This window comes from Chaetodon trifascialis, chromosome 13 (assembly GCF_039877785.1).
Source record: "Chaetodon trifascialis isolate fChaTrf1 chromosome 13, fChaTrf1.hap1, whole genome shotgun sequence".
NCBI lineage: Eukaryota > Metazoa > Chordata > Actinopteri > Chaetodontiformes > Chaetodontidae > Chaetodon > Chaetodon trifascialis.
The window spans coordinates 868,808-884,381 of NC_092068.1; the positions used below are offsets into that span (position 1 = coordinate 868,808).

Consider the following 15,574-nt stretch of genomic DNA (forward strand, 5'->3'; position numbering starts at 1 on the left):
TATTATTATTATTATTATTATTATTATTATTATTATTATTATTATTATTATATTAAAATACCCTCCGACAACTGGTCAGTCCTCTGCTGTGCCTGGTCCTCCCTAAACAGTGTAGGTCTCATCAGATACACATTCCAAGTACTCACACCCTCCATCCTATATGCCATTAACAAATAAAGCATGTTAATGAAAAGGTTTTAAAACAGGTTTGAGGTATTTGTTTATCTCCTGACCACAAATTTAGTACAGAACCCATTTGCAAATATAGGAATTAAATGACTTACTAATCCCAGGAATCAGTCTATGAATTGTAGTTTTTGTGGCCCTTTCTCCCTAAGGTGAGGGAGAGGACAGAAGGACATTCGATGAAGGAAACAGGATGAGGGGGGGCAATTTAGGGTGAAATTCATTGTGCCTGAGGAATTTATGGTAGCGGTACGGTGGCACGTGCCTCACAGCAAGAAGTTTGCCGGTTTGATCCCCGGGTGGGGCCTTTCTGTGTGTTTGCATGTTCTTCCTGTGCATGCGTGGGTTCTCTCCGGGTACTCCAGCTTCCTCCCACAGACCAAAAACATGCTCATTAGGTTAATTGGTGACTCTTAAATTGCCCCTAGGTGTGAGTGTGAGTGTGATTGTTTGTCTTGTGTGTTGCCCTGCAATTGACTGGTGACCGGTCCAGGGTGTACCCCGCCTCTCGCCCGTTGACAGCTGGGATAGGCTCCAGCCCCCCTGCAATCCTGAAAGGGATAGGCGGTATAGATAATGGATGGATGGATGGATGGTATAAACCTTGAGGAGGATCAATGCAATCCTCAAATGGTCATTGCTTTGAAGGAGGCATGATTTATCAATACCAGGTGTATGTGACAACCAGTCCTGTTGTTGCGGGACAGTATGAAAGTCTACAAATTGATTTGTTTTTATCAATTATCTATAAATCTATTACAACCCATTAATATAAAACTTAACCTGGTCTGTAATCAAATATAAGGTCATTTCTGCTGGGCAGTGCTCAGAGCACAGAATACTGTGGGAGTGCACAACTGTAGAGAAAATAATGGATAAAAATGAATAAGCTTGATTAAAATTAATTTAAAAAAAGCACTGATATATGCAGATTACAGAGGCTCTCACACTCTCTGGTCAGTTTCTTCAATTAATATATTCATTAAAGTTCTGGTAACAGGAAACTCTACACGTCACAGGCTGCATAGACTCATAGACTAACTGCACCAGCTGTCACAAATCCACCATAGCATGATTTTCATGGTGTTTAGTGTTCCATTCTCTCTGGCATACTGACTCTTATTTCATTCCAGATCCAGCCACTCCCTCCTAGCCCCTTTCCAACCAGTTGTGGCTCAGGAGGTAGAGCGGTCGTCCACTTATCAGAGTCAAGTATCCTTGAGCTAGACACTGAATCCCAAATTGCTCCTAATGCTGTGCCATCAGTGTGTGAGTGTGTGTGAATGGTGAAAAGCTCATCATGTGTAGATGGCCTAGCCACCATGTGTGTGTGAATCAGTGAATGAAACTTGAGTTGTAAAAGCACTTTGAGTGGTCATCTGACTAGAAAACAGTCCATTTACCATTTACTTTATTTTCCAATTGAGGGTCCCAGTTTACATCTCGCTTTTGATTTTGCAGCCTACTGGGAGCCACTGTCAGCCTGTCCTCAGGTTTCCGTCCCCAGCCCAACAGCCAGATTGACTGCACGAACCAGGAGATGAAGGCACTACACTACATGAACCATGCATCTTGGTCCAGGCAGCTCCTCTGGGTACAGTATGCCCACAACTCTCTACTCAGCTCTCACACCAGCCTTTCCTTCTTCCAGTGTTTCCATGGCTACCAACCTCCTCTTTTCCTGAACCAAGAATGAAAGGCCAGCTTTCCATCTGTCCAAAACTTTGTTTGCTGCTGTCGCACCTAGATGCTGGCTTGCTCCACTCTCCTCCACACATCCAACCACCACCACAGAACCATCAACTGCAACCATGTCCCTGCTTCCCACTACATCCTAGGATAAAGGGTTGACTATATATATGCTGGACTTACCACTCCAGGCAAAATCCTTTAAGTTGGCTCCTTAGTTTGTCTATCCGTTTCCAGTCTCCAAGGTCGTCAATCCAACGACAGTCCCCATTTCATCTTCCCCGGGCCATGCACATCACCCCTTCCTCAAGTCAATCAAGGAATGCCTGCTTCAGCCTTCCTCTAGACCCCCACCACCTGCCCAGCTTATCAGTGGGTATCTGCCTACACTTTCAGTCCAATTGATGGAAGGGGGTTTTCAATATCTGGTTGACATCCTTCTCATTTTCTGCAATCAGTCCACTGAATTATTTACCATTTTAGTTCCATCAATGCAGACTTAAATCTTCAAACACAACACTGGGATTTAAAAGTAAAAGAACTTGTTGCCAGATTGCTTTCTACCCAATTGTACTACTTAAATCACAAATGGACAACATTTATATAGTGCTTTTCCTGTCTGCTGGCCACTAAAAGAACTTTAAACCCATTTATGCACGCATGCATGCAATGATGACAGAGGCTGCCATGCAATGTGCCTACCTGTTCATCAGGAGTGATACCGTTCTTTCTATCCAAAACACCCCCCAGTGATTCTGTGCTCACCCATGGTACAGCCATATGAAGCATTTTGCCCAAGGACATTTTAACATAATTGTTTGTGGCCTTTTGTGACTGTTTGGGTTACATTGCAAGTTAGGATGCATTCCAAAACTATCTGTTAGGATCCTGCCTTTCTGTCTCTCCTCGTGTCTCCTTGCCCTTTTTCCCTGTGTGTGTGTCTGTCTGTTGACCCCTGTTGGCGTGGCTGGGCATCCCCTTACCTGCAGCCAGCTCCGTCTCCAGCACTCACCTGTGAAGCACACTTCCTCATTGTGTGGAGTATTTAAGAAGTGAGCAGTCTTCTCTTCCTTGCCGGATTATTCCTCATCCTCCCATGACGGTGTCTGGTCTATTGGTTGTAAGTACTAAGTCTCTTTGTCTTCCTCTCCTTCCCGAGAAATTGCTAGTGTTCCACTGTTTTGTTCCAGCCACTGATAGTGTGCTCTTTTCTTTTGTTCCAGTGCCTACCTGCTGCTTCCACGCATGCCTTGTTTGTGATACCTGCTTTGTCGGAGCTCCTTTTGTTTATCCACTCCTTTTGAGTGCGTCTTTCGTTTGTTTTTGTCCACTCGTTGAGTGCGCTTTTTGTTTGCCTTTTTGTTAATAAACTGCCTTCTGATTTTCATAAGTCCTGTCTCCGGGTCTGCATCATTGGGTCTAACTATTTGGTGGCAGACTGCCAAACACTATCAGGTTCCAGATTAGGGTACATTCCAAAATTAGGCTATGTTCCAAAGTTATCAGTTTCCAAATTAGACTATATTCCGAAATTAGGCTCTATCCTCAGTTAGGATATATGTAAAGTTAGGCTATATTCCAAGTTAGGACATATTCTAAAATCTGTAGATTCCAAGTTAGAATATATTCCAAAATTAGGCTATATTCCAAAGTGAGGCTATAATACAAGTTAGGATATATTTCACGTTAGAATATTTTTGAAAATTAGTAGACTACAAATTTGGATTTATTCCAAAATTAGGCTACATTCCAAAATGATGCAACTGTACATTCCAAAAATAGTCTATATTCCTAATTGGGATATATTCCAAATTTAGGCAAAGGCATCCTATATTCCAATAACCTTGTAAAGCACTTTGTAACTTTGTTTTTTGAAAAGTGCTAGTGCTCATCCTAGTATGACTGAGATTGAAAGGGCAGTCGCTCAGCTCGACACACAGTGATATATGATGAAAACCAAATGTCATATCAGTTTACCTACAACCGAGTTAAGACTTTTTTCCATCACAGTTATATAGTCTTTCAAAGCTCTGTGATGATATACAGTATATACACCATCAGATTGTCAATCCAATCTGCAAACACTAATCAATATTACACACTAGCTCATTAACTTTGTACTGTATACTGTGCAAAGCCTATCCGTAAATGTTTTGTAAAGTATTAGCAAATTGCTAAGTTAAAATGTATCAATTAGTCTTTAATAACTGTTTGCACTACATAAACGGCAGCACTAGTATGCCAGTGGCTGCAGCACACATACATCTGCTGCTTGGGCAATGTATATTTATATTTGAGACATTGTGAATTTATATTTCGGAACTTCAAGTGCTCATTAGCATGTGTCCTTCTCCACCTGTTGCTGCTTTTACAGGGGATGAGAAGTGCTCATATGATTGGTCATCACTCTTGCTCACCCTCCACCTGCTGATTCTGTATTCCTCCTACTGAAAATGTATTCAGCCTTTCTTCTTTGTTGCAAAGGGCTACACGTCGTGCCAGTGCCTGTGGTCACCAAAATTGTGAAAATGTCCTTGTCATACCTACATATGATCAGGAGATTGGACTTGGGTTTGTGTCGGCATCCTGTTTCAGGATAATAGAGCCCTTATTATCAAATTTGTGGTGACAAGGAAATTTTCTATTTAAAAAGGATCAGTGTTGCTTCTGCAAATTAATGAACATTCTGCAATGTTTTGAACATCAGAAAGAACCACAGTATGTAGTGTAGTGTAATTACCTGTCTTCTCACCTTGTAATGAAGTCATCCTAGAGCTCAAATATTAATGAGATCATTTGAGAGAATTCGGATCACGTGACAAGTCAGGACTGGCATGCTAGTCACTCTCGCAATCACAGACCTTAATGCGCTTAAACTCTGCCTCCGCCTAAACAAACAAACACCATAAATGGTGCCAACTGTATCTAAATACTCCAGTAATGCATACTGCTGCGTGGATGTCAGGAGAAACAACCCATTGAGAGACAAGACAAAGAAAACGTGACACTGAGCACGCGGCCCATAAACAAATTATGGGTGAGGAAGAACCGCAGGCTTGGGCCCAACAGCTTTTGATCCAGATCAACAGCATTAAAACCTCATTTGAGTCCACATTTGACGAACTCAGTGACTCTATCAAAGGGCTGAAAAAAGACACCAAAGCAGTGCTGAACAGGATGAACAATGCTGAGGCACGAATAGGAGAACTGGGGGATGCAATACTACTAAGAAATTTATTAAAGAACTCACCAAGGACGTGGATTATCTAAAAAACAAGACGACAATGTTGGAAACCCACAGTAAAAGAAATAGTCTAATCCTGATGGGTTTAGAAGAAGGCCTGCTGGAGACAAGTGGACAAAAGGAGCAGATGGCGGAGATCCTCCGGTACGTCCTGGACCTGAAACCAACAGACCCGGTACCAGAAGTGGAGAGACAACACCACAGCCTCCGTCCTCTACTACGACTACTACGGTGGGATGAGCAAAACATCTTAAGAGCGGCAGGTAAGAAGAGGCTGGTCTGGAAAGGAAAGCCGTTCTACATTCAACAAGATTTACCTGTGGAGCTCCAACGCAAATGAGCGGAATACGTGGACATCAAGAAAAAACTCCGCGGTACAGATTACCAATACTGCATCCTGCACCCAGTGAGGCTCATTGTTACTATTGATGGGAACAAATACATCTTCAAAAGCCCAGAGGATGCGGCCACAGAACTAAAACGGCACCTTCCAAATATTTTTGGATAACGCGAGGCACTGCAGATGCGCACTGGCAGACTGATGTGAGTTATTTATGTTTGTTATCTTAATAGGCCACCGATTATTTTTGGACTACTTAGAAATTTTGAAATGGATCAGTCAATGTGATGACAGAACAAAGTGGCGCAATTAATGTGTTTTATGTTATCATAGGCTATTGGCTGTCCAATATATCTATCTGTTTTCCTCGGTCCTCAGGTACAATTAGTGTAATATTAATGGCCAACGGCACCTAAATCGTCGGGCTGGTTAAGATGCCACTTGCAGAGCCTCAGCTAAGTTCAGAGCTGAATAACCCACCAGCTTAAAAAGGACTGAGTACTGAGTAAGATTGAAGATAGGGAGAAACTGGAGACATGTGTTCTGGAAACAGAGGTACAATCTGCTATTAAAGCGCTCTCATCTGGAAAAACCCCAGGTGAAGATGGCTACAGTATAGAGTTTTATAAAAGTTTCCAGGACACACTAACTCCATTTCTCACTATGCTCTACAATGATGTTATCTCTAAACAGTCAATGCCAATGACTATGTGATCTGCTATAATTTCTTTAATCCCAAAGCCAGGAAAAGATCATACACAATAATTTTTCTGACCATTGAGTCTCTTAAATAATGATTATAAGCTATTTGCCAAGATTCTTGCAACACGCCTGGAAAAGGTAATCCCCACATTGGACATCTGGACCAGGTTGGCTTCATTTGAGGCCGCCTGGCCTCCAATAATAAGAGGAGACTCCTCCATGTGATGGTAAGAGCCTCAACCCTTCAGCATCCAGCGGATGCTGAAAAAGCCTTTGATAGAGTGGCCTTTTTTATTTTATGCATTAACCAAATTTGGTTTTGGCCCAATATGTATGCAGTGGATCAAGGTAATGCATTATCAACCAACTGCTAAACCAAAACAAATGGTGTGATATCTCATCCCCTTCAGATCCACAAGATAAGGCTGCCCAGTCTCACCAGCCATTTTTATTTTAGCACTAGAGCCACTGGCCTGTGCCATACGAGCAAATAAAAATATCGGGTATTAATTTGAGTGAATATGATTTTAAAGCAAACCTTTATGCTGGTGACATTTTATTGACATTATCTAACCCAACATACTCAATACCACATCTGTTAAAACTTATAGAAAAATTTGGTCAACTGTCTGGATATAAAATGAATTGCAATAAGAGTGAGTCTATTCCTCTTAATCACCATACCTTTGCAGTACATCTTGTCTCTGCACCCTTTGTGTGGAAACCTCAAGGTATGAAGTATCTTGGAATAAACATCAGATTCCCAATCAGTAAGATATTTGATTTAAATGGCCCTAGTATGTTGAAAGCAAGTAAATAAAGAGATGGACGGTCCTGCCTTTATCGCTGTGGGGAAGAGCAGAGGTAATAAAGGTGAACCTCCTGCTCAGATTTTCCTTTCTCATATCAGCCATACCATTAAAGTTTCCCCAGCAATGGTTCAAGGAAATTGACAAATTATTTTCAAGATTTTTATGGCATGATAAAAAGCCTAGAATCAATCGTAAAATGTTGGCCATGCCTAGAAGGAGGGCTGGGTATTCCAGATGTTCATTTTTATTATTTAGCATACCATGCCAGATATCCACTGTCATGGCCATACAAAGATAAAAATCAATACGCAGTAAGTAGCTGGGAGTGGATGGAGGAGAGGACCATATCTGAATATAATAAATTGATTTCTATAAAGTCATTATGGTACCATCCAAAGTATGATTTTAAACTAAATAATGTGTTAATTGAATTCTCTTGTGAAATTGTAAAGGCAATACATAAAAAACTGTTAATAAATGGAGTGTCTCTACCATCATGCCCAATCTGGAATAATCCGCTGCTAACTGCTGGTGGTAAAATACTGGCAGAGAACAGTTGGCAAAATCATAATGTCTCCCAGGTGGGGCAGATTGTAAGAGGTGGAAGTATCATACCATTTGATGAGATTAAAGCACAGTTTGGTTTGAATGACTCTGAATTTCTACAACACCTACAGCTGAGATCCATCTTTAAAAACTAACATCAAAGGGAATCGTACTGGGATCTGCAAGTATCCTTGATGGTAAATTTAGCAAGGCTGCTACTGGGCGAGGAGCTGTCTCAAATGTATGTAGGATATTAAGTCTATCCCTCCCTGATAGCACTATTCCCACCAAAATACAATGGGAAGGCTAATGGGCTCATCCCTTACTTCAGATCAATGGGACTTAGTATTGAAACGTTCAACATCTATGTCCAGCTGTGTCAGATATAAAATTATTCAAATGAAAATTATACACAGGGCGTATATTACACCATATAAATTAAAAAAAAAAAGATCCAAATGCTTCTGAACTGTGCTGGCATGGCTGTGGTAGGGTTGGTACTCTTGTGCACTTACTGTGGTCCTGCCCAGCGGTTAAACATTTTTGGACTGAGGTAATAAATGTTCTAAAGACTATATTGAATGTCCATATTCCACAATGTCCTGCTCTGTGTATATTGGGAAATAGTTTAGAAAAAGTTGAAATACACAACGTATTGTTGCATTAGCCTTCTTCTGTGAGGACAAGAGAAGGACAATACTTATGAACTGGAAATCCTGTAAACCAGACTGCTATAATATACAGAACTGGTTAAAGGACTTCCTGGATTTACTTTCAATGGAGAGTGCAGCCTCAACACAGACTATGACACTGGACAATACATGGGTAACAGAATAATAATCTGACTGCCTCAGAATCTTTACCCTAAAATGTTCATCTGAACCAAATCTGTACATCTATACCCCCTTCCCCCCAACCCCCCGCCTTTTTTTTGTTTTTGTTTGTTTGTTTGTAGGTATGTATGACACTGTAACCAATGTTGCACGGGATGTCTTGTAGATTATGTTGTCATTATCTGTTTTGCTCTCTTGAAAATAAAAAAATATAAATATAAAAAAAAAAATAATAATAAAAATAGATCATTTGAAGGTAAACATTTTATGGTTTCATGTACAGTTTGCTACAGTCTTACCTGGCCCACAGACTTTGTGGGGGGAACAGGGCCTGGGCCAGCTGACTCTGGTACAAGTACAGACAAACCATGTGACCAGAGGTGAAGAAGCCCACCATCACGCATAGCGCATTGAAACCAAGGTGACTGATGGGAAGGTGGCATGCCCACCATGTGCAAACACCAATGAAAAGCAGGAAGTAGATGGCTGAGAAGGCAGAGGGCAGTGTGATGCCTGGATGGAAAAAGGATGAGACAGACATTCAATATACACAGACACACACTCATAATAAATGAATCTTTAAATACTTGCTGTCAATTGTAATCCTTGGAATTTAGTGTTTGATTGATGATTGATGATTCAATTTGTGTGTTGTGTTTATAGGTTGGTTGGATTACATGAAAAGCAGTGCACATTCATTTCCCTATACTGTTGACTCATCCAGAGACAGTCACAAAAACAGGGTTATGTGACTGTCTGAATGGGATACTATCATATCAGGAAAACACAGAGAAATAACTAATGCTATTAGTGCTGTGGAAAATAACATTGTAGTTAATATACAACATGAGTCATTATGGTGCAGCTTACAGCATTTTTAAACATTCCTTGATTTTGATCTGATCATTATTTGAGATTTACATCAGAGCATTTGAGTGTGCCAAATTAGATCTCGTATGTGGCATATACAGTATGTCAGCAGGGGGTGTGATGGGGAAAATAAATTTGTGCTCCTAAAGGAATAACTCATCCACACAAATTATTCATTTGTGCATAAAAATACTTTCATGTTTCTCTCTTTTAACAATTCCTTAAACATGCATTTAATTGTAAGATGTATTGTTTAAGACTGTTTTACCCCACTACATCTGTCAGTTTTTGTAGTTTTTAACAATGTGAACAGAAAAATCAAATATTTTCTAAGCTGTCATATATACAACTGCTATACCACAAACTCAACTTCTGTCATGATTATACAGTGTAGGCCTAGTGGAAATGATGGTATAGATCAGATTAGATAATTAGACATGACGCTAACAATGCATTTTCTGGGTATTTATTTATGCATAGTCAGTATCTCAGAATAGCGGTCAGTAAATGCTGTCTCTGGATATGAGACAGATATACACTTGAATGCATGTAAACAGCCTGGTAAAATAAATCTGAGTAAAAATTTGAAAATGAACATCTAGTGTACCAGATACCACTGTCTGAACTGAAACCTGAGAAGGTAATGTTGTTGCACAGATCCTACCAGCCAAAGCTAGCAGGCTGATTGCCAAGATTCTCCCCAAGTCCCGCAGAACTTTCCGGGCTGTGGCCTTCAAACGGTCAGCCAGCTGCTTGGCTCTGGTTGCTGTGGAAATCTCCTCTTCAGGGTCACCAGGTAATGACTCCTCTTCTTCATCTTCATCACCAGACACTTCTTCCTTCTCATTACCTGTAATTTTGTCTGTTGGATCATCTTCCAGCTGAGGTGGTAAAGAGACAAAAAGAAAGTTCTAATTACAATATACAGTGCATTTAGTTACCACATTAAATCACAATCGTGTACATTTTCTTTGCTTCAGACAGTGCAGTTGCAATGACTGCACAAGAATGTATTTACAAGTCAGGCTGTATTCATGAAACACCAAAGAGCTAATAATAGCTCCTAACAGATAGAACTGGGAAAAACTTTTAAGACTAAAAGTAAATGATTTTCTGCCATATCATCAGGTCAATGATTATGACATTCGATCACATCAACTGAAACTATGGTGTAAGATCGCTGTCAAAAAGACGTGTCGATCATTTAAGTTTTGTATTTGTAAAGTTAACAATTTGTGTGTCATAAAAGTTGTTTTACACAAAATCCCGCTGTCATACGTGTCTGTGAAATTGGGTTGGGGTTACGAGTGTTTTTATATGAGTATGAGTCTAAAAGCTGTGAGTGCAAAGTCTTGAGAATACGACTCACTTTTCTACGACTACGAAGTCTTCACTGTGGATATGAATTCAAGTTTACGGGTACAACTCGGAAAGTGCTGAAATGATGTCACTGAGGTCACAGTCAAGTCGCAGGGGAAAGTAATCGATCGGCGATTCCTCCAACTGTGCATGCGTATGCCCCAGACGCAAACATGCAGGGCAACGCCACCATCCCCGGGGAGACTTCACTGGCAAAGCTCTAAAGTCTCACCCATTGGGCGTGAGACACACGCACTTCAACCCATTCACATGCCCACACGCCATATCTTGTATTTCTCACACAGAAATTACCAGGATAACGCCCACCAAGTTGCGCCACTATTTTATAACGAAACGCCTCGTAGAGCCACTCTTTGAAGTGAACGATCAGAGCGGTCTCCTGCCTGGGAGCCGGAGCGGCAGCCGCTTTGTGTTTTTTTTTTTTTTTTATGCTCTGAGCAGGATGGGGAAGGGCGGGGATTACACACACACACACACACACACACACACACACACACACACACACACACAGTTACAGTAAGAAATGCTGAACTGAATAAATATTTTTATTTGTACCAATTTATGTGTCATTTATCAGATCAGGGGCCCGTTTCACAAAGGAGGTTCAACAAACTCCGAGTCTAATCCTGAACCTTGAGTTGATCTAGCCTGAGATAGAAAACTCAGAGTTTCCAGTTTCAGAACAGGTGATTTGAGTTCATTCAATCAACTCACAGTAGATTAACTCAGAGTTAAGCACGTGCACCACAACTATAAAAAGCCAACATCAATGGAGCCCCGATTCAACGAGTCACCATGGCAACGGGGAAGAGGAGGGCTGCGTTTTTTACCACACTAGAGCTGGAAATCTTAATGCGCTCATGCGGCGAGTTTGAACACGTTTTGAGAAAAAAGTGCAACACCGCTGCAGCTGCAAAAGAGAGAGAGATGGCGTGGGAGAACATTGCTGCTCGGGTCAATGTGTAAGTTTAAATGCAGTCCTTTGCAATCACACTAATATTACAGGGGAAAACTGCTTGAATGGTAGCTCATTAATTTATTTCATGTAGGTGCAATCCCGTGGGGGAGAAGCGCACTTGGCAGCAGTTTAAGAAATGAAATATAAAAACGTTGTTGTTTTATTCCCAACATAATGCTGTTTTCACACACATAAATGTCTTCTCATCTATATCTTATTCTGTTAAATAATTAAGCCCATTTAAACCAACACAGACTTCTGCTCAGCCAACAGAAAGATGGCAGATGCCCGCAAAACGGGTGGTGGCCCAGCACCGCCACCTCTAACAGAGGCAAAGGAGCTGGCCCTAAGCCAGATCCAGAAAGGCCTATAGAGGTAACATCTTGATATGTTACTTATAATTCTCTTCCCATTTACATTTCTTAACATTCTGGTGGAATATAGAGGGTGACATTTAGCCTACACTGAAGTATTAACACATTCTCATCCTTTTTTCACAGGGCATGGCTGGGCAGCAGCAGGAGAATCCCTCAACTTCCACTGCACAGATTGACACAGTAAGATGAATGTTCAGTAAACACCAGAGGTTAATTCTGTGGAATTCATGTGCAACTGTATAATTTAATGTAATGTATGTATTCCCAGTTACCAGTAAAAGAGATTTATAAAATTCACCTGCTGAAAAAAATCCAAAAAACCAACAAAGAAATGCAATACTTGGACCGCCAGATTAGGAGGGCAGATCTAGAAATTGAAATACTGGAGCACAAATTAGAGGTGGGTGCATAGTCACGGGTGAATTATGTTAATTATGTTAACTGAACTGGAACATTAACTAATCTAGCTCTTGTATTTGTAGCAAATAAAGAAGACCAAATAAAGTGTGTATTGTGTCTTTATTTGACTGCTGTGGTGGTGGTGATGATGGTGACTCAATCTCTGAAGTGACTATGGCATATGGTGTCTCTGACTGCTCTGCCGTCCTGCATAGCTGGCAGGTGGATGGGGTCATCACCAGGGTCTTCAATTTGTAGGGCAGGGTGTTGCTCTCCTCTAATAGTGGCAATATTATGAAGAACAATATATGCCACAATAATATCACAGGCCCTCTCAGGGGTCACCCTGAGGTGACGTAGGCACTGGAAATGGGCTTTCAGCAGGCCTATGGTCATCTCCACCCGGGCTCTTGTCCTGCAGTGAGCCCGGTTGAAGTTCTGTTGGGGGCCTGGTTCAGGGTCAGGGTCATGTGTGGGCCATCTATACAGCCAATCACACTGGGAAATCCTAAAAGAAATTAAAATTACTACTCCCATTCTGAGGTTGCAGCACAATGTCATTAATGGAAAATAATTTAAAATTCATTTGGATCTCTACATCATTCACCTGCAATCCTGTGGAACTCCTCCTTGATGACTCTGACAGGTTTATGTTCAGGGAAAACCACAAAGATGGGTAATAGCCGTTTCACGGCGAGGCACACTTTTCTGACCATCCTGCATACAGTTGCCTTATTTAAGTGCTCTGCATCTCCGATATTATACGAAGAACTCCCATTTGCAAAGAAACGCTGCGCAACACACAATATCTGCTGGGATGTGAGAGCATGACTAGGGCTGGTAATGTTGCAAATGTAAAGACGGATTAGGTTATTATATAGATGATGGACTGTGACGTGAAACGGTACCGTTCAAAAAGATAATTGTCTGGAAATGCCAGAACATCTATGCGCGGTCTGATAACCATCTCCTGACGAATATTTAATTCCCTGCGCAGTAATGCTGCACCTTCATCCACAGGATCGTTGTCAAAAGGACATGCCATGTTAGTGAAAAAAGTGGACTTCTAATATAGGCCTACTGATTGATTTTTTTAAATAACAGACGGCAGAACTATGTTATGCCAAAACTCGCCTGCTGACTGAATGAATGATGAAATCAAAAAAACGTGTGTGGCTGACAGAGGGCGGAGACAGAGAGAAACTCGAGGTTCATTGAGAAAAACCTGGTCCCGACCAGGTTAGGTTCATAGAGTCTGTTACCATGGTAACTGACCGAGAGCTTAAGTTACCTCTCTCTGTGAAACAGGCATAAGTTACCCCTCTTTCTCTGGTTTGAGTTACCTCCCTTTGTGAAATGGAAAACTCTGAGTTTCCTTCATTTCAGCCAACTCAGAGTTTTCACTAAACCTGCTTTGTGAAACGGGCCCCAGACCCCCGTCCCCACCCCAACCCTCACTGCCGCTGCCAAATCTCACTCTGAACTCAGTTCAAAACTTGAGAGCCCTGCACAGATAACGTCAATAATAACATGCATAGCCATTATTTATTTCATAAAATCAAACCATTTTATATAATATACATTTCTTGAACTCACATACTTATTGCTTTAGCTTGCAAGATAAAGATATTTACATGCCGATGAAGCTAGTTTAGTGCTATCGTTACTGGGATTAGAAGTGGGCCAGTGCTAATTAGTTAGCACTAGACAGCTATGAAACATATAACGTTACCCCTCAAAAAATGCACTGTCCTCATCATTTTCGACCAGAGCATTAACAGTCAAGCCAGATTTGGGGTGAGTTAACGTGAACCAGTAAATTATTGTCTCAAATTTATAATTTCACTCATAAACCGTGCAATAAGATGATTCATCATGTCTGGGTTTATTTCTCCATATCAACCTTCTCCCTCTTTCCGTGTTAACTTTACACAAAGTTATGAATGATAGCACACAGTAACGATAGCACTAAGCTAGCTTCATCGGCATGTAAATATCTTTAGCTTGCAAGCTAAAGCAATAAGTATGTGAGTCCAAGAAATGTATATTGTATAAAATGGTTCGATTTTATGAAATCAATAATGGCTATGCACGTTATTATTGACATTATCCGACGCCACCATCTCCCTGCATGTTTGCATATGGAGCATGCGCAGTTGGAGGAATTGCTGATCGATTACTTTCCCCTGCGACTTAACTGTGACCTCAGTGACGTCATTTCAGCACTTTTCGAGTCGTACCCATAAACTTGAATTCGTATCCACAGTGAAGACTTTTCTAGTTGTAAAAAAATGAGGTGTATTCTCAAGACTTTGCACTCACAGCTTTAAGACACATACTCGTATAAAAACACTCGTAACCCGAACCCAATTTCACAGATACGTATGACAGCGGAATTTTGTGTAAAATAACTTTTATGACACACAAATTGTTAACTTTACAAATATGAAACTTAAATTATGGACATGTCTTTTTGACAGTGATCTTACACCATATGAAACAAAGTACGAATAAAAGGTGCGCTTTAGATTTTATGTTTTCAGATTTTTAACAAGCATTTATTTTCCATAGTTCCATATTCTGTAGATATAACAGAGAACCTGTAAAATTGTTATTTCATGGGTATATATTGAATTTACATGACATCATGAGAATGATAAGAAGTTAATAGCTGCAGCAATGCAAAAGCTTATTTGTGATATAGACAAGGAGTTGTTCAGTGTTGTTCTTGAATGACAGAGAGATGGAAACTTATTGTGAGTATTGTGAACTTTGTAATCCCAGTATACAGTATGTTTGACTTTAACTGTGTTAGCCTCTAATAGTGTGAACTGATGTTTGTACTGCTGAAATGGAAAGGCAAAGTAGTGAGAAAAGACGAAGTTCTGTGCACTTTGCCTTTTCTCAGCACACACTCTCCTAATCATTCTATGTATATGACAAAGTTATTTTTGGATATGTTTTTTCCCTTAGACTGAACGTTGGAATTTATAAGTTGCTTATGTGCTTTAGTCTATGGTGTGTTATGTGCACATACAAGGGACAGACATGTACGATGTAAAACGATTTCTTAATTTCACGATACTTGAATCCAGTGCCTATATGTGTGCAACATTTCGGGTTCATTATACACAAACAATTACTTAATATTTATTGAGTGGTTATAAAAATCAGCACCATGTCACCATTGTTTAATTCTTCTTTATTGCATATGCAATATATGTCTAGTTTAGGGAAG

The 15,574-nt window shown here is 40.5% G+C and overlaps 1 protein-coding gene across 1 annotated transcript in view; it reads right to left on the reverse strand.

Annotated features, from left to right (window-relative positions):
- piezo1 (piezo type mechanosensitive ion channel component 1 (Er blood group)) overlaps positions 1 to 15,574 on the reverse strand; it is a 308,724-nt gene that overhangs the window by 188,228 nt on the left and 104,922 nt on the right. Inside the window, exons 5-6 of the mRNA XM_070977141.1 lie at positions 9,887 to 10,103; positions 8,652 to 8,865 (exon numbers count right to left, since the gene is read on the reverse strand). Coding sequence (XP_070833242.1) covers positions 8,652 to 8,865; positions 9,887 to 10,103 — 431 coding nt within the window. The remainder of the gene's footprint in view (positions 1 to 8,651; positions 8,866 to 9,886; positions 10,104 to 15,574) is intronic.